General features: G+C 43.5%; 1 protein-coding gene across 2 annotated transcripts in view; it reads right to left on the bottom strand.

Moving 5' to 3' along the window:
* ppp2r3a (protein phosphatase 2, regulatory subunit B'', alpha) overlaps positions 1-15,706 on the bottom strand; it is a 42,824-nt gene that overhangs the window by 8,950 nt on the left and 18,168 nt on the right. For both annotated transcript variants that reach the window (XR_013963134.1, XM_080750601.1), the window contains exons 3-7: positions 4,639-4,929; positions 3,722-3,825; positions 3,135-3,237; positions 2,901-2,975; positions 925-1,168 (exon numbers count right to left, since the gene is read on the bottom strand). Coding sequence is in view for 1 of the 2 variants with exons in the window: in XM_080750601.1 (XP_080606727.1) it covers positions 925-1,168; positions 2,901-2,975; positions 3,135-3,237; positions 3,722-3,825; positions 4,639-4,929 (817 nt within the window). In the remaining variant the exon portion in view is untranslated. The remainder of the gene's footprint in view (positions 1-924; positions 1,169-2,900; positions 2,976-3,134; positions 3,238-3,721; positions 3,826-4,638; positions 4,930-15,706) is intronic.

Here is a 15,706-nt window from a genome sequence, read left to right as displayed (position 1 = left end):
TAAAAAATAATTGTGTCATTTGGCCGCATGGTGGCGCCATAACACCCCACTTTACGTTTTGGCCTGTAACTCTTGAACCGTAGGTCGGAAAATTAAAATTATTTTTTCCCTGGATTCCTTGGGTCATGACGCATCTCCCCATATAGGCCACGCCCATTTGCGCCATGATAGATTTTCCGCCATCTTGAATTTTCTCCAAAACACACTTTTTGCTCCTTTTCCTACATATTTTCTTCAAATGTCACAAAAATCGGTACACATGATCCACACACACACACACACACACACACACACACACACACACACACACACACACACACACACACACACACACACACACACACACACACACACACACACACACACACACACACACACACACACACACACACACACACAGCTCCACTTCACACGGGTGTGATTTTTACAACAAGGGTTCATATTTTAGATTGTAATTAAAGAAAATAAAAGATGAGTGTTAAAATAATTTCCTTTACTTCTTTCTATTGTTTTAGAGATTCTTATTTCAGTGGTTGGGGCATGCGTACAAGTGGCTAAATATGTCATTTTACACAGAATAAGCCCATTCCCAAGATACAACGCAACCTTTCATGGTTGGATGTGACTTATGGGGGCTAGAAGTGTTACTGTGAATAGCAATAAAGAAACTGCTGGCTTATTGTGTATAAAAAGACATATTTAGCCACTTGTACGCAACCCCCCATGCGTACGCATGCCCCAGATTTTAGCACGGTAAACGCAATAAAACAATAGAACGAAGCAAATGAAAACATTTTAACACTCATCTTTTCTTTTCTCTAATTACAATCTAAAATATGAAACCTTGTTGTAAAAAAACAAAGTTGTCCTTTAAGGGGAGACCTTGAAATGTTAAAGCTTGAGAACCACTGGTCTACATCTTACCATGGTCATTGTATCTGGCCAGGTCCTTGGGGTCTATGTAGAGGTCGTGGTCGGTGTCCAGCTCCCAGAACTTGCAGTAGATGACGTAGAAGTGCTCGTAGGAGAAGTAGTCTGTGATCTGGTTGATGTCGTCCTCCTCCTCCAGCAGGGCCAGCGTCTGCAGGAAGTTGCTCCTCCGCAGCTCCGTCATGGTGATGCGTCCCGTCCAGGAGCGGTTCACCACGTAGAATATCCGCTGGATCACCTGGGATGACAAAGCAAACTGAATAAAATATATACAAAAAACAAACACCGCAAAAAGGTCGTCGGGATCGGGACTTGAACCCACGACACGCTGTCAGGCATCGTATGCGCCTGGACCCGCAGGGGCGCCCCCATATTTCAACGGCTTTGTTTCGTATGTTAATTAAATACTTTGTTATAAAAGAGTCTTACTGTTGCATGAGCAAGAGTAGAGAAACTAGTAAAATATTTTCAAACTATTTTCAAAATATCTTAAGTATTGAAACTTTGGAATAATGTAAAAATGTATTCTTCTCCTGTCGGTGTGCCTTGCAGGCTCGCACAAAATATTTTCAAATGTGGATCCACCGGCAAATATACAGTATATAGATGTATTTGGGGGTCCTTGACATGAAAACTGTTCTACAGTAGTGTTGAGGTCAGTTACTTGGCGCAGGCTGAAGGAAGTGTCTAAATATGGGTGTGTGGAAGGCTGTTGTCTCTACAGCAGCAAGCTGTAGGGGGCGGTAGTGTCCCCCCAGCCATGATGTAATCACATGCTAAACCACCCAGCTCTGCACCTCTCCTCTCCTGTCCTCTACAGAGCAGAGCCTCATCTCATGTTGAAGCCAGCCCAGAGTGCACACACATTCACAAACACACACGTGGAAGTTACTAGAGGTGCAGCAAAGTTGCATTGTTGACCAAGAAGTGCCAATTTGTGAGAATTACAGTCTAAATCTAAAGGTCTTTACACACCGGCGAATTGTCGAAGCGCCGTGAAAAAGCAACCTGAAAATGCGACGCCTTTTCCCATACACACCAAAGTGTGTATGGGTGAATATGCGTATAAAATTCGCCAAATTGAATAAAGTGATCTGTTGTGCGCATTGTTTGGGGCTGGCTCACACAACCCATCACACTGTTCCACCGCAGACAGGCAGCCCGCAGCAGCAGCGGTGTAAAGTAACTCAAAGTAGAACTACATTTACTTGAGAACTGTACTTGTATGTATTTGTACAGTACTTGAGTCCAATTTCCAGTACTTTCCTTCTACTCCACTACATTTCGGATCCTATTGTATTTAATACCCAAATATTTATTTTAAAACATGAGTCTTTTTGCAGATATAAAATAGCTAGCCTATAATAAAACATACATAAACCATACTTTTACCAGTAAGAAATTCTAGTACTTTTTCCACCACTGACGGCAGTACTAGCAAGCAGCCACACAGACAAGACGGAGAAGGAGAAAAGGGATGAAAGGGATGGTCCCCGTCTCCCGACCTCTCTTTAAATAGGATAGAGTGAGCTTGCTTTGATACAGAGAGAGAGAGGAGTTCGCCTGCGAACGTTCGCTAAATTCGAAACAAGAGCGAATAAATAACAGACACTTTTTCGCTTTTTCAAAATTCGCGGTCGTGTGGAAGCTTGCATTGACTTTATAAGGTTTTTAAAAAAATGTGAATTACCGGTATTCGCTAATTCGCCCCCGGTGTGTAAAGACCTGACACCATGACTCGTTGCGCACCAAAAATAGCAGAGCACGGTGCGCTGCGCTGTGAGCTTGTAGATTGGCTCAGTGTGACAAAATGTGTACAGTAAGTACAAAATGTGTAAATGTGTAAACAATTATATATATATATATATATATATATATATATATATATATATATATATAATTTTTTTTAAGCGCTAACCCACCATTTTCTAAAAAGTGTAACTGAGGACTTCACCTTACATGTCACCTACCGTCGTGATGTAGCGGGAATGGAATTCAGGAGCATCTTTCAGAAATGTCAGTCCTGGGTGGGTATCCACTATGTCCTACACACAAATATAGATTAAAAAAAAAGTCGATATAAATAATCTACAACATGTTGTGAGCTTCTAGATCACTATTTGTTGTATGATGAAAGTACAGTATAGGTAGTTAAACAGTCTTGCAGGAAAAAGGAAAGACATTGATGTTGATGTTCTGCTTACCTGTAGTAGAGGAATCATGTCTTCCTGTTCCAAATAGTTACAGCCAGGCTTTGCTAGCAAGGAAATAAACTTGGACGAATCGTCATGGCAACTGTGCAACAACCTGAGAGGAGAAGATGGAGATAGTAGAGTAACATCCTTACAGTAGATCAGTGGTTCTCAACCTTTTCATATAATCATATTGTCGCTGGGGACCCCACCACCCTGACGAGCACGAAGAGGTGAGGCATCACATTTTGTATAACACGGTTCTATTGTGAAAATAGCAGATCTATATGCTCACAACGCCTCGCAACACAAGGCGTTGTAAGTATGTAGATCAGCTATTTTCACAATTTCTTCCTCTAATATTTGACAATTTGGCCAATGTTTAATTTGTCATTTTAGAGGTATTAAAAAGTATTTAAATCGTCACTTTAGAAATGTGCATATACCCTCTATACACTTAAACTTTATGTTGGTTTGTTTACTGTTGAGTGAGAAAACAATGTTGCACGTTAAGTTAATCATGACCACAGGTTGAGAACCACAGCTATAGATGACAGATGAAGTGATACAATAAGTGTCAGGTGAAGAGAAGATCTTACTTCCTCCAGGTTGCGATGAAGGAGTGAACAGAGACAAAGCCTGTCCTCTCTCCACCTGCTCCGTTGAACATGGGGGCCTTCCAGTAGAGTGGACACCCACATGCCTGAGCAGAAATGGACACCAGTGTTACCTTACATTACAATGCAGACTTCCGCTTAACCGAATTACTACAATTTCCCCTTGAATCAGCATTCACAAGAGCACGGTTGCACATCTGTGTCAGATTCAGCCAATTTCCTGCATGGTATTAGGGTTGTGTGGGCAGTATGATTACCGGTTTTCTGGTGCGTAGTGCGTTTGACTTATAGTACATTGGAGTGGTTGGCTCAGTGAAAGAAAGTGAAATGGCTGCCAAGTGAGGCCAACCACAGCAGTTTGGTTGATGCCCGCTAAAGTTAATTGATGTTGAACTCCAAGCACTCCTCAACACAATGCAACTGGATGCTCCACCTCCACACGTGTTTTGATACACACCCTCCACATGCATATCAAGTGCATATTATGTGGCCGTGCCTTAATGCTTCATGAGTCTATGTCTAGAGATGATATGTTGCAACATCAAACCCAATTTAAAATGGGGGAAAGGTTCCATGTTCACTTCTAAAACTCGCCTCTGTTCTAAACCCGAGTCGGAAAACCGAACAGGAGATATACTTGTTTAGTACCACGACACACAAGCTTAGTCCTAGCCTCATACATGTTTTCAAGTGAAGATATCAGCTGTTTTTGTTGACTAGATCTACAGTAGGCTTCACACATAGTATCGCTGAGTAGAGCACTACATACAGTAACGCGAAGCTTGACCAATCAAATACGGATGTTACGTTTGTGACATTTGTTGGCCAATTTAATGCGAGTGTTGCATTTGTGACGTCCCACCAATCCACCCCCGTCCACCAATAAGGCAGGGACTGACCTTAGCAATCTTTCCCATCTCATATATGTCGGCCTTCTCCTCCTCAAACTCAGTGTAGGCCACCTCGATGGCGGCGATGGCTGCATCATGGTTGGGGACTGGGCCTGTGGTCGGCAGCCCGTGGGGGTAATAGAAGCGAGGAATGTTGATGGAGGGTGGAGGAGGGATGACTATTACAGGGGGCGGAGGAGGGGTGGGGGAGCGGGGCGTGGGAGTGGGAGTGGCAGGGGGAGGGACAGGAGCCGGCGGAGGTGTTCCTGGCTTCTTCTCCTGTTTGGCTTGGACCTGAACCTAGGAAAGAGAAAGCAAGACAGAGACAGAGAGAAGAGTAGAGGTTAGTGTAAGTCAGGGATCTTCAACGTTTTAAGGCCAGGGACCCCTAGTTGAGAGAGAGATGAAGATTCCATATAGTTTAATCGTTTTACAGCACAATTATCAGCGTATGTTGGATTCATGTCAATTTGTGTTTTCAACCACTTGAACCATCAATACTTAGTAAACTTGACCTTTCACTCTTAGTTTGCTCTTTTTTCCACTATACACCAAACCTCTTTGCAGAAAATAACCTATCTACAAGCTCACAACACCTTGCAGCGCAAGGCGTTGTGAGCAGTTGTGGGTCCCGGACCTACTGTTGAAGATCCTTGGTGTAAGTTATTTATTCTCAACCATTTCCATTTCAAGGACCCGCAGTTTGACATGCACTTGAGCAATTTTAATCTCTGGGACCACAATCTATACAGAGTAAAATCCTCAGTATTTATTTAACTCAGAGAGCCCTATTATCCAGGTGTTATGCGGTAATTAAGTCATGGCGCCACCATCTTATGCACAATCCCTATTTTGCAAGTCGCGCTGAGCGCAAACACTTAAGGCTTAAAGGAGTAGTTCACCCCCAAAATGATATGGAGACTTGAGTTCAATAATATTTCTTTTTTGTATTTTTCGCATTCCTAAGACAAAAATTTGATTTATAGTAAATGTACCCCCATTGATTCCGGATGGGGACCCAAATACATTTGGGTCCCCATCCGGAATCAATGGGGGTACATTTATTGTAATGAAATGATTGTCTTAACAAAAACATATGATTGAACTCAAGTCTCCATGGCATAAGTAATCAATAAAAAAAAAGTCATTTTGGGGGTGAACTACTCCTTTAAGACTCGCCAGTATATGTGACGCCTGGGGGAGTGTTCATAATTATGATAATTAAGGGCGCTATTCAGTATCAGTATTTTCTATCGATTACTAGCCCCATGGAGACTTAAGTTCAATAATATTTTGTTGTTTTTGTCGCATTCCTAAGCCAATAATTTGATTATAATAAATGTACCCCCATTGATCCCGGAAGGAGACCCAAATGCATTGGGGTCTCCTTCCGTAATCAATGGGCCTATAAAATATTGGCTTAGGAATGCGACAAAAACTAAAAATATCATTGAACTAGTCTCCAAGGGGTGAGTAATTGATAGAAAAAAAGTTATTTTGGGGCATGGACTGCTAACACGACGTTGAGAAATAGTGGTGTCAGTGAATAGGTGAATAGATGGTCAAGAGCCCAGAACTTCACATACTTACATTATACTACCAGGACAAGTGTATGGAAAGTGGTGGAATACAGTATTTGAATTGAGACATGGCGTTCATTGAGAGGCTTATTACAGTCATTCCAACATTTCCATCTAGTCACGTGCACAATAATAATCATTGAAGGACTAATAAATGCCAGAGTTTCACACCACAACATTGCTATTTGTGAAAGGGACAACTTAAGGAAAAGATGTCTGAGTTCGTTCAAAAATATATGTATTAATAACATGTCCATTGTCAGTGACCAGTGGTGCATTGAACCCTAATTAGAATCTAACACCAGAATCCAACTGTATTCAGAATGAACTCGAGAAATAACAAAAAACAACAAAGTAAATACATGGATATGGTAGTATTGTATTCTGACTGCACCACCCATATGAATCATACTGGTGGTACAAAAAAACATCAGATTTAGATTGGTGGGAACTGGGAACATAAGAAGATTGAACTGCATCTTCATAGGAGTGTGTTTGGTAACTAGAGCACTGTACTGGAAACCAAATAGGACTGCCCTCTAGATTCCAGAGAAATGCATTGTGGGTAATGCACAGGTGATGAGAAATGGTATAGTTTATCTAAGGCTAAAGAGAACATTACAGGTCTAAAAATGTTTGCATTTAATGTTGTAAACTATATTATTACTAAATCTAATTTGAATGAGAGAGATTTCCTTCTGCTAATGGCTGGACAGAGAGCAAGGGAAATGGAGAGCCTATTTGGCCCAGATTAAATCCTGCACACTGTTTTGTGGTATGTGGCATTATGTACTAAAATATCGTCGCTGTCGGGTGGAAACCTTGTATGTCCAAAACCGTTTGTGGCTCACACACGCAGGCGTTGTGTGCTTGTAGATCGGCTGTTTTCACTACCTTTGTGCGATGGTGTTGTATAAAGCAGTGCTTTACTTTGCGAAAGAATTTACAAATTTGAAACTTGGAGATACAAGGTTTACGACAGTGACACTGACAATATGCTCATATGTTTGAAAATCAAATTACATTGGCTTCTGGAACATTCTTCGGCCTTAATCACATCCCAACTAAGCATCCCAACAGACAGACAATTGGACAGAGAAACAAATCCATACACAGACACAGACATAAATACAGATCAACACAGATAATCAGACTGACACAGACACTTGTAGTAGATGCAGGCTGTCAGCCAGTCTGAACTTTTTGACCATTGCCGTCATAATCAGTGCAAGTCAGTCAGTTAGCAGTGGTCGGTCTTTTACATCAGAATACACGGTCCTTTTATGAGATTTTTTTGGCTATAATATTGACATGTCTAGTGTCTCTGATGCTTTCTTTAATTGACATGGAGCTAAACCTGAGAGGAATGTTTTGCTTCTCAAGCGATCTGAACTCCCATGTCTATGAGCAAAGTTAATACAGATTTTCCACAGTATGTAATTGTGTTAATTTCTTTAAGGTATTCATCACTTAACTTATTTAACCAGAGTATGGCTATGAACACCCCCACAGGGAAATAAAAAAGACACCACATGGTCATTTAATTATTATTGCACAAACCATAACAGTTAGGCTCTTTTAGACTATGAAATCCCTGGTGCCTGTGGATTTGGGGTGTGTGTGTGTGTGTGTGTGTGTGTGTGTGTGTGTGTGTGTGTGTGTGTGTGTGTGTGTGTGTGTGTGTGTGTGTGTGTGTGTCTGCTTCAGTCCATGCTGTGTGTATTGAGCAGGACAGCTGTATCCCTCTCCCCCCTCTCTCTTCTTCACAGCGTTCATTCTATCACTCTATTCCTGAACCCCCTGCCCTATTAATACCCTGCTGGTATCTGCCTCAGAATAGTGTGTCTTCCATGGTATGCCACTCTGTGTGAACGAGACCAACACTATGCATGTATGAGGCATACGTCCGTGTGTGTGTGTGTGTGTGTGTGTGTGTGTGTGTGTGTGTGTGTGTGTGTGTGTGTGTGTGTGTGTGTGTGTTTATGTCGGACATATTCTTACAAAGTTGACTGAGTGTGTGTCTCAACTTGGCGACAATTCAAAGGAGCTTTACTGGCATGAGCTCGGAAGAGCACTGCTTCTAGTTTAATATGATTTAAACTCGCGAAAACAGCCGATCTACAAGCACACAACGCCTCGCGGTGCGAGGCGTTGTGTGCTTGTAGATCAGCTGTTTTCACTACCTTTGTGCGATGGTGTTGTATAAAGCAGTGCTTTACTTTGCGAAAGAATTTACAAATTTGAAAATTGGAGATACCTTGCCAAGTTGCCAATACATTTTTCAATTCAAAGGAGCTTTATTGGCATGAGAAAACACACGTTTATGTCCAACGCTATCCTTCTCAGACCTGCCAACCGACTGACCTGCTGAAGATCCTTGAAGATCTTGATTCTCTTCTTGAAACGGGACGGGAGGACAAAGTCACACCCCCTGGCCAGGAAGGCCAGCTCTCCCCTCACGTCAGGGTCCCAGCGCAACGACGTGTCCTTCATCCTCATGGTGGGGGCTGGGAGCCGCAGCCCCCCACCAGACACAGCCACCGGTGCGACTACTGCTACCACCACGGCTGCCGACCGGACGGCTGGCCCGGTCCACCGACCGGTCCAGCAAGGCTAGCAGCTGGGGCCGTATGAAAAAATAAACACGGCCGACTGGTGAGCAAGTCCACCGACAAGCACGGATATCCAGAGGGGGAGCGAATGAGCAGCGACGGAAAGAGACACCAGCTGAGAAGGTCACAAATCACTTCTTGTAGATCTTAGATCAAGATTAAAGTTCAGATTCACACACGGATTCACTCAAGATTCAAGCTCAGAATAACATGCAGATTCAATCACACACTCAGCATATCTCACACACACACACACACACGTGTACGCACGCTCCACCAAGGCGGCGTCCTGTGTATCCAGTAATCCAACAGTGTTATATGTGTAAAGATATATTCCTTAGGGATTTCCTTTACTGTGCACAGGCCGGGAGGTGGGACAGACTGCAGCACCAGGAGCCCGCATGCAGCCGATCGTAGCCCAATAGAGTGCCTCTCTCTTAGGCCGGAACGTTCTGAACTCTCCCTTGTTGCCTGCTATGGAGGTACAAATCTAGCGTAGCCTCACTGGTGCCTGTCGCTCCAAGCTCGCCACTGACAGACTGTACCGAGAAACATGAGCCATGCCGGGGTCTGGCAACACACACACACACACACACACACACACACACACACACACACACACACACACACATGCACAAACACACGCACGCACACAGAGAGCAAACCGGCTGTCCTTAAGAGTAGGGAGGGGGGATGGGTGTTTTTTGGCCATGTTGCATACATGTATCTACAGTATGCGTTATGTATACAGCAAATCCTCAGTGTCCATTTAACCGAGAAAGTGTAGTAAATGTAACCAAAAATGGACGGGCCTATTTAGATATGAGAATATCCTTAAAACATCATTATTTCCCTTTTGTACAACAGTTACACCACAGAATGAGCTCCAGAACAGCTTGTGTGCTTCGGTATCACTGTATTCCTTTAGAATAGATTTAATGATATAACATATAGTAAGTAAGCCTTGCCAAACCTTGCAGAGTCATGAGGCACATAGAATCTCCTGATTCTGTAGCGTGAGGCAGCTTGATGTACAAGTACACCCCTGGACATGACGCTAATATGTCACAGGGACTTACCCCCAATCCAACCCTTGATGTATATAAAATAAATGTTGACAGCGACTGTTTGTGTGGTAGAGCAGTGGTTCTCAATCTGTGGGTCGGGACCCCCAGGGGGGGTCCCCAAATTATTTTGGGGGGTCCCCAGATGATTAACTTAATGTGCAACATTGTTTTCTCCCTCAACAGTAAACAAGACCAACATAAAGTTTAAGTATATAGAGGGTATCTGCACATTTCTAAAGTGACAATTTAAGGACTTTTTAATACCTCTAAAATGACAAATTAAACATTGGCCAAATTGTCAATCATTAGAGGCAGAAATTGTGAAAATAGCAGATCTACATGCTCACAACGCCTCGCAACGCGAGGCGTTGTGAGCATGTAGATCTGCTATTTTCACAATAGAACCGTGACATAAAACATCTAATGCCTCAACTCTTAGTGCTCGTCAGGATGGGGGGTCCCCAGTTCAAATATGATTATTTTGGGGGTCCCGGCCCGAAAAGGTTGAGAACCACTGTGGTAGAGTATATGGTGCTTTGGCTTTGCATGTGCCAACACAATATCCTGCCCCTGCCACTTCCCATTGGAGGACCCACAACACTGGGTCCGCCCCTCTGCACTGCAAGGGGACAGAGTTGAGGGGATCCCTCATGGCTCCACTTAAATCTGAACACATAATGGCTTAGTTATACTTGTATGATTGTGAGCCATGGCAAAAATATCTGATCTACATGCTCACAACGTGTTGGGATGTGTCACACAGTAAGCTTATAGATTGCCTATGTCCGGTCGTACGACGGAATTGCTAGAAGCACTAGAGAAGATGGAGGCATTGGACATCCAAGAGTACAGTAGATAGCATACACCAACTCTACTCCACTGTACAACTATATATAAGCACTACTTATTAGTAACAGCATTTACTCTCAGAGAATCTGTTGGCACAGCAGAGACACATAGCACTTCTGGAGAATGGGGAGTAGAAAGGGAGAGCCTTTCGCCCTCTAGTGGTACTACGTGGGAATCTCACACACCCTCCAACTGTCAGATGGAAACCTCCTACTGTATCTGTGAAATGTCATCTTTCAAGGAATCGAATCATGAATGTCCAGTTTGCACTTGTTTCAAGTGGATTTCTTGGCATATAGAGAGCTCTACAACCTGACCAGCCTAACAGTTTTATACAAACTTCTAAAAACAGCTCGCATCCAGGCATTCTCTCTCTGAATCCCATTCATCTTTTGATATGCCTGGAGTCATGTCTCTGCTTTTATGTTGTCTATATGAGGCCTTTCTGTTCTGTTGTATCGTGTGTCAGTATGACCTGTGCAACATCTAGACCGGTTCATATTTTTATCCAAAGTTACATTCCTACCTGGTTGTTGCACTGGGTAAATACAGCAATTCTGATGGCTATGAACTGGCATCGCCCCCGAATAGGGACGCTAGGGTTCGTGTGGTTAATATTTAGCATTTACTGGACAGGTGGCAAAGGATCAGTATGTTGACTAAGGTATGCGAGTGAGATCAGACCCACTGTACACGCCAAAACATTCTGTGTGTGTGTGCACGTGTGCAAGTGTGCGTGTGTGCCTGTGTGTGTGTGTGTGTGTGTGTGTGTGTGTGTGTGTGTGTGTGTGTGTGTGTGTGTGTGGAGGGAGGTGTCGGATGATTTTAGTACAAAACAAAAGTGAGTCACCTTGTGTTTTAAGGGAAGCTATCATCTGCCTTATGTTCACTCCACTGAATTCTTGGAACAACTGGACTCTGTACTAAAGCCAGGGTCACATTCTTTACCAATACGTGCATGGCGCACGCGCGCACGCACACGCAATGTCCCAGGCTGAAGGCTGGAGACTCGGGCATATATTCAGCCCAGACCAGCATCTTGGCCCAGACCGGCCCAACACAACCGGCGCAAACCGAACATAGAAGATCTACAAGCCCACAACACGTCGAGGCAGCGCGACGTGTTGTGGGCTTGTATCAGCTGTTGTATATGTCTGGGTGGAACTCTGGGGCAACAGTAGCCTGGGATTTGGCTACTGGGATAGTATTCAAATGATAGACAAGCCAGTGACGTCTGTGGGCCAGTGCTACTTACTGAAGGATTGGCCTTCTACACTTAGTGGCCGCCCAGCCCAAAAATTACCCTAACTATCCCACAACGGGGGCAAAAATGTGTTAAAAAAAGTGGGCCGACTAGCCTACTAATGGTAGGCTAGTGGGCCTACCATTAGTAGTACCATTTGTCCCACCAGGCATATGCCCAGTATGCCAGATACCACCCCTGATAACGCCTACTTTCCAAGAACTTGGGTGGGAGTCAATCACTATCGCCATTCTATCAACAACTGGCAAAGATTCTTACGTTTCTCAGCCTTGTGTATGTCAACCTGCCTCCACCTTTCCATTTCTTTTGTCTTTCTACCCTTCTTTCCCTGTTTTTGTCCCAAGTCCCCCCCCCCCTTCCCCTCTTTCTATGCTCCTCAGTATTGCTAATTGTGGGCCAATTTGACCACGTCATATGACCATGCACAGTAATTGCTTTTTGGCGAGAGTCACAGTTGTGCCACCAAGTATAAATTAAGATCTTCTTTTGTTGCTCTCGCGCTCTCTCTAATCTGATAGGATACTTGAAAGTTAGTTCTCACCACTTCCTCTACACGCCCTCGTCAACTCTTGCCATGCACTAATTCTATCATAATTCTGTGTGTAAAGAGGAATATATGTACGCACATGTGTGTGTCCAAGAGTGTGTGTGTGTGTGTGTGTGTGTGTGCGCGTGTGTGTGTGTGTGTGTGTGTAAGGAGAGCCAGAACAGATACATTGGGCAGCTGTGTGCCCTTTTCCTGACTGACAGGCGGTGTGACTCGACCCCCTCTGAACATCTTCCTTGGGTCCTAGAGCCTGACATGACCACAGTCATGCTCCACTTTGTCAATAGTTATTATCTATTTAAAAATCAAACCCAGTTTCAAGTGAGCGGTGGATTTGAGCTGTTCATTTCATTAAGTTATACCCTCTGCGTGCGTGCGTGCGTGCGTGCATGTGTGTGTGTGGGTGCGTGCGTGTGTGTGTGTGAGCGCCTGGGCTGCTCAACGGCGCCACTTGGTCACCCAGGCTTGCCACTGGTCACCCAACGGTATTGGATCTCATGCTACATACAAAGTTACATAAATACACACGCAGTCACGCATAGGAGACGGTGTTCCACCACTCAAAAAGGGGAACTAGGCAAGTCTGTGTGTATACAAACACATTACCCCCTCCCCTCTATGCCAGGCATCAAACAGGTAGTTGTCTGAACTTGTCTCTGATGCTTTCATTGTTAAAGGGCCAGTTCACCACTGGGACAACCAGATCTTATTTTATTGTTGTTTGGGACAAGATCAACACGATCCTGGGGATTTGTATTTGTATGTTCATGTTTGTTTGCATTAAGAAAAAAGAAAAATGATAATAAAAAGACCTTGATCAAAAAAAAAAAAAGATCAACACAATCCTGAGTTATTTTTTGTGTTCAATCTGTGTTTTGAGATATTTTAGTATTTCAGCATGAATGATGATGCATTTTGCATCATATGATGCAGCATGATGACTCATATGATGCAAAATGCATCATCATTCATGCTGAAATACTAAAATATCTCAAAACACAGATTGAACACAAAAAATAACTCGGATCGTGTTGATCTTGTCCCAAACAACAATAAAATAAGATTTGGTTGTCCCAGAGGTGAACTGACCCTTTAAGAGAGATCACTAACGAGCACTTGACACTGTTATGGCCTAATCTATTACCTCAGTGCAAAACCCCTTTGAAGTTCAAAGGGAGCAATTAAGAGCTCTGCCCCCCCCCCCCCGACAAAAAATGTCCCTCCATGGGATGAATGTCAACATAAACAGTGGAACAGAAGCAAAATACAGCCAGGGGGATGTGTCTTTCTGCAAGGAAACATCCCAGCACAATAAAACAGTGACTGATAAAAGGGAAATGACTGCTAAAAAAATTATATACATATATATTAAAAATAGTCTTAAAGTTACCTAGTTTCCCTTTAACTGTTTTACTGCTACGGACGTTCCCGTTCGCCCCAATTCAGGCTTTTGCAAATCCCGCCCCATTCTGCCCTGTTACTATGGTGGGACATTTGACCATGGGCAGATTGTTTTTATAGTGGCAGTGAATGGGATTTTTTTATTTTTCATAGCCTCATTACAGCTATATAAAGTACCAAAGGAAAAACATCTAGGCGATATTAATAAAAAGGGAAGACAAAGGTACAGTAGTTACATTGCAAAACAGGGGGTTTCCCCCGAAAATACATGTTTTAATTTGTTTAATCCCAGTGGGACAGAATCATCCATTGCAGATTATTTTATAGTGGAAGTGGATGGGATTTCTTTATTTTTTCATAGCCTCATTACAGCTATATAAAGTACCAAAAAAAACACATCTACGTGATATTAATAAAAAGGGAAGAAAAAGGTACAGTAATTACATAGCAAAACAGTAGTTTTCCCCCGAAAATATATGTTTTAATTAGTTTAATCCTCTGGATCAGAGAGAGAATAGAAATAGAAAGAGAAAGCGCATTGCATCTTGGGTAGGAAGAGGAGAGCCAGATTATAGTTCTCCTCACATAATAGGCTGGCTTTTCGTAATTCTGCCCATTTAAAATATATGTACCCAATCGTAATTCTTAGACCATTGATAAGGTCCATGTGAACTAGTTTGTTGAAGCTTATTCATTATGATGAGCGAGATCGCTATCACCGCCCGCGGCCGTACTGGACGAACGCCGTGTCGCGCAGAGCGGACAGTTGTTGAAAGCCTGAAGCAACATTCTCCACTGCACAAACTCCACCCCCGATAGCAAAAAGTGAATGTTTTTTTCTGGTTGGCCAGTCAGGGAGTCTCAGGGACCAATCAGAAGGCTGACAAACGGTGGATTCTCTGTGTAACGCCGCGCCAATACGGCCGTTCGTTCGTTTACCTTGTTGATGTCTGTAAGCTGATGAGGGGTCGCGCCGCCGTGTACTGTAATCACATCGCCCGCAGTGATGGTCTTAAAAATCCCTTATGCGTTAACATCAACGGAGACCAATTCTCTTCCGTGTTGATTTCTCTGGCCCTGTGGCTCTGTGGCCAGAGACTGGTCTCAATGGATGGCAACACATAACGGCCAAATTCACATTAATTCTTGCATGACGCCGCCCTCTGCTGCCTGGTCTGCCAAAGTGCATGTTGCACAATCCAAAAAATAATAATAATAATAAATAAATAAATGTCTATCTATCTACTATAACGTCGCAAAGGTAAGCCGCTTTTTGCTGGCGCCAGACCCAATAAATAAATAAAACATCTGGCAGTAATAGAGTTAACTAACCCACCGATAATCAACCTGTGGGCCGGTCACTACTGGTGGGCCACGAGGGTATTGCGAGTGGGCCCCCAAATAATTGGCAAAACACTAAGATTTTATTAATGACTGAAAATCGCATGTGTTCATGCATGCACCTCCCCTCCTCCCAATCTGCAATCTTCCTTGATGGCTCCAGTTAACAGGGGCTAGTTCCGTCAGTCTGTCTTCACAGAGGTTGAATAGTGTGAACATAAGCACTTCCTAAACACTGGCACAGGTTTACAAGCACAAGCATGTGCGCGTGCGAACGCGCGCACACACACACACACACACACACACACACACACACACACACACACACACACACACACACACACACACACACACACACACACACACACACACACACACACACACACACACACACACACACACACACACACACACAC

This window comes from Nannobrachium achirus (genome assembly GCF_963921795.1).
Source record: "Nannobrachium achirus genome assembly, chromosome: 20".
NCBI classification, from domain to species: Eukaryota; Metazoa; Chordata; class Actinopteri; order Myctophiformes; family Myctophidae; genus Nannobrachium; species Nannobrachium achirus.
The sequence above is the reverse complement of the archived record's forward strand: the minus strand, read 5'-3'. Positions and strand labels throughout refer to the sequence as shown.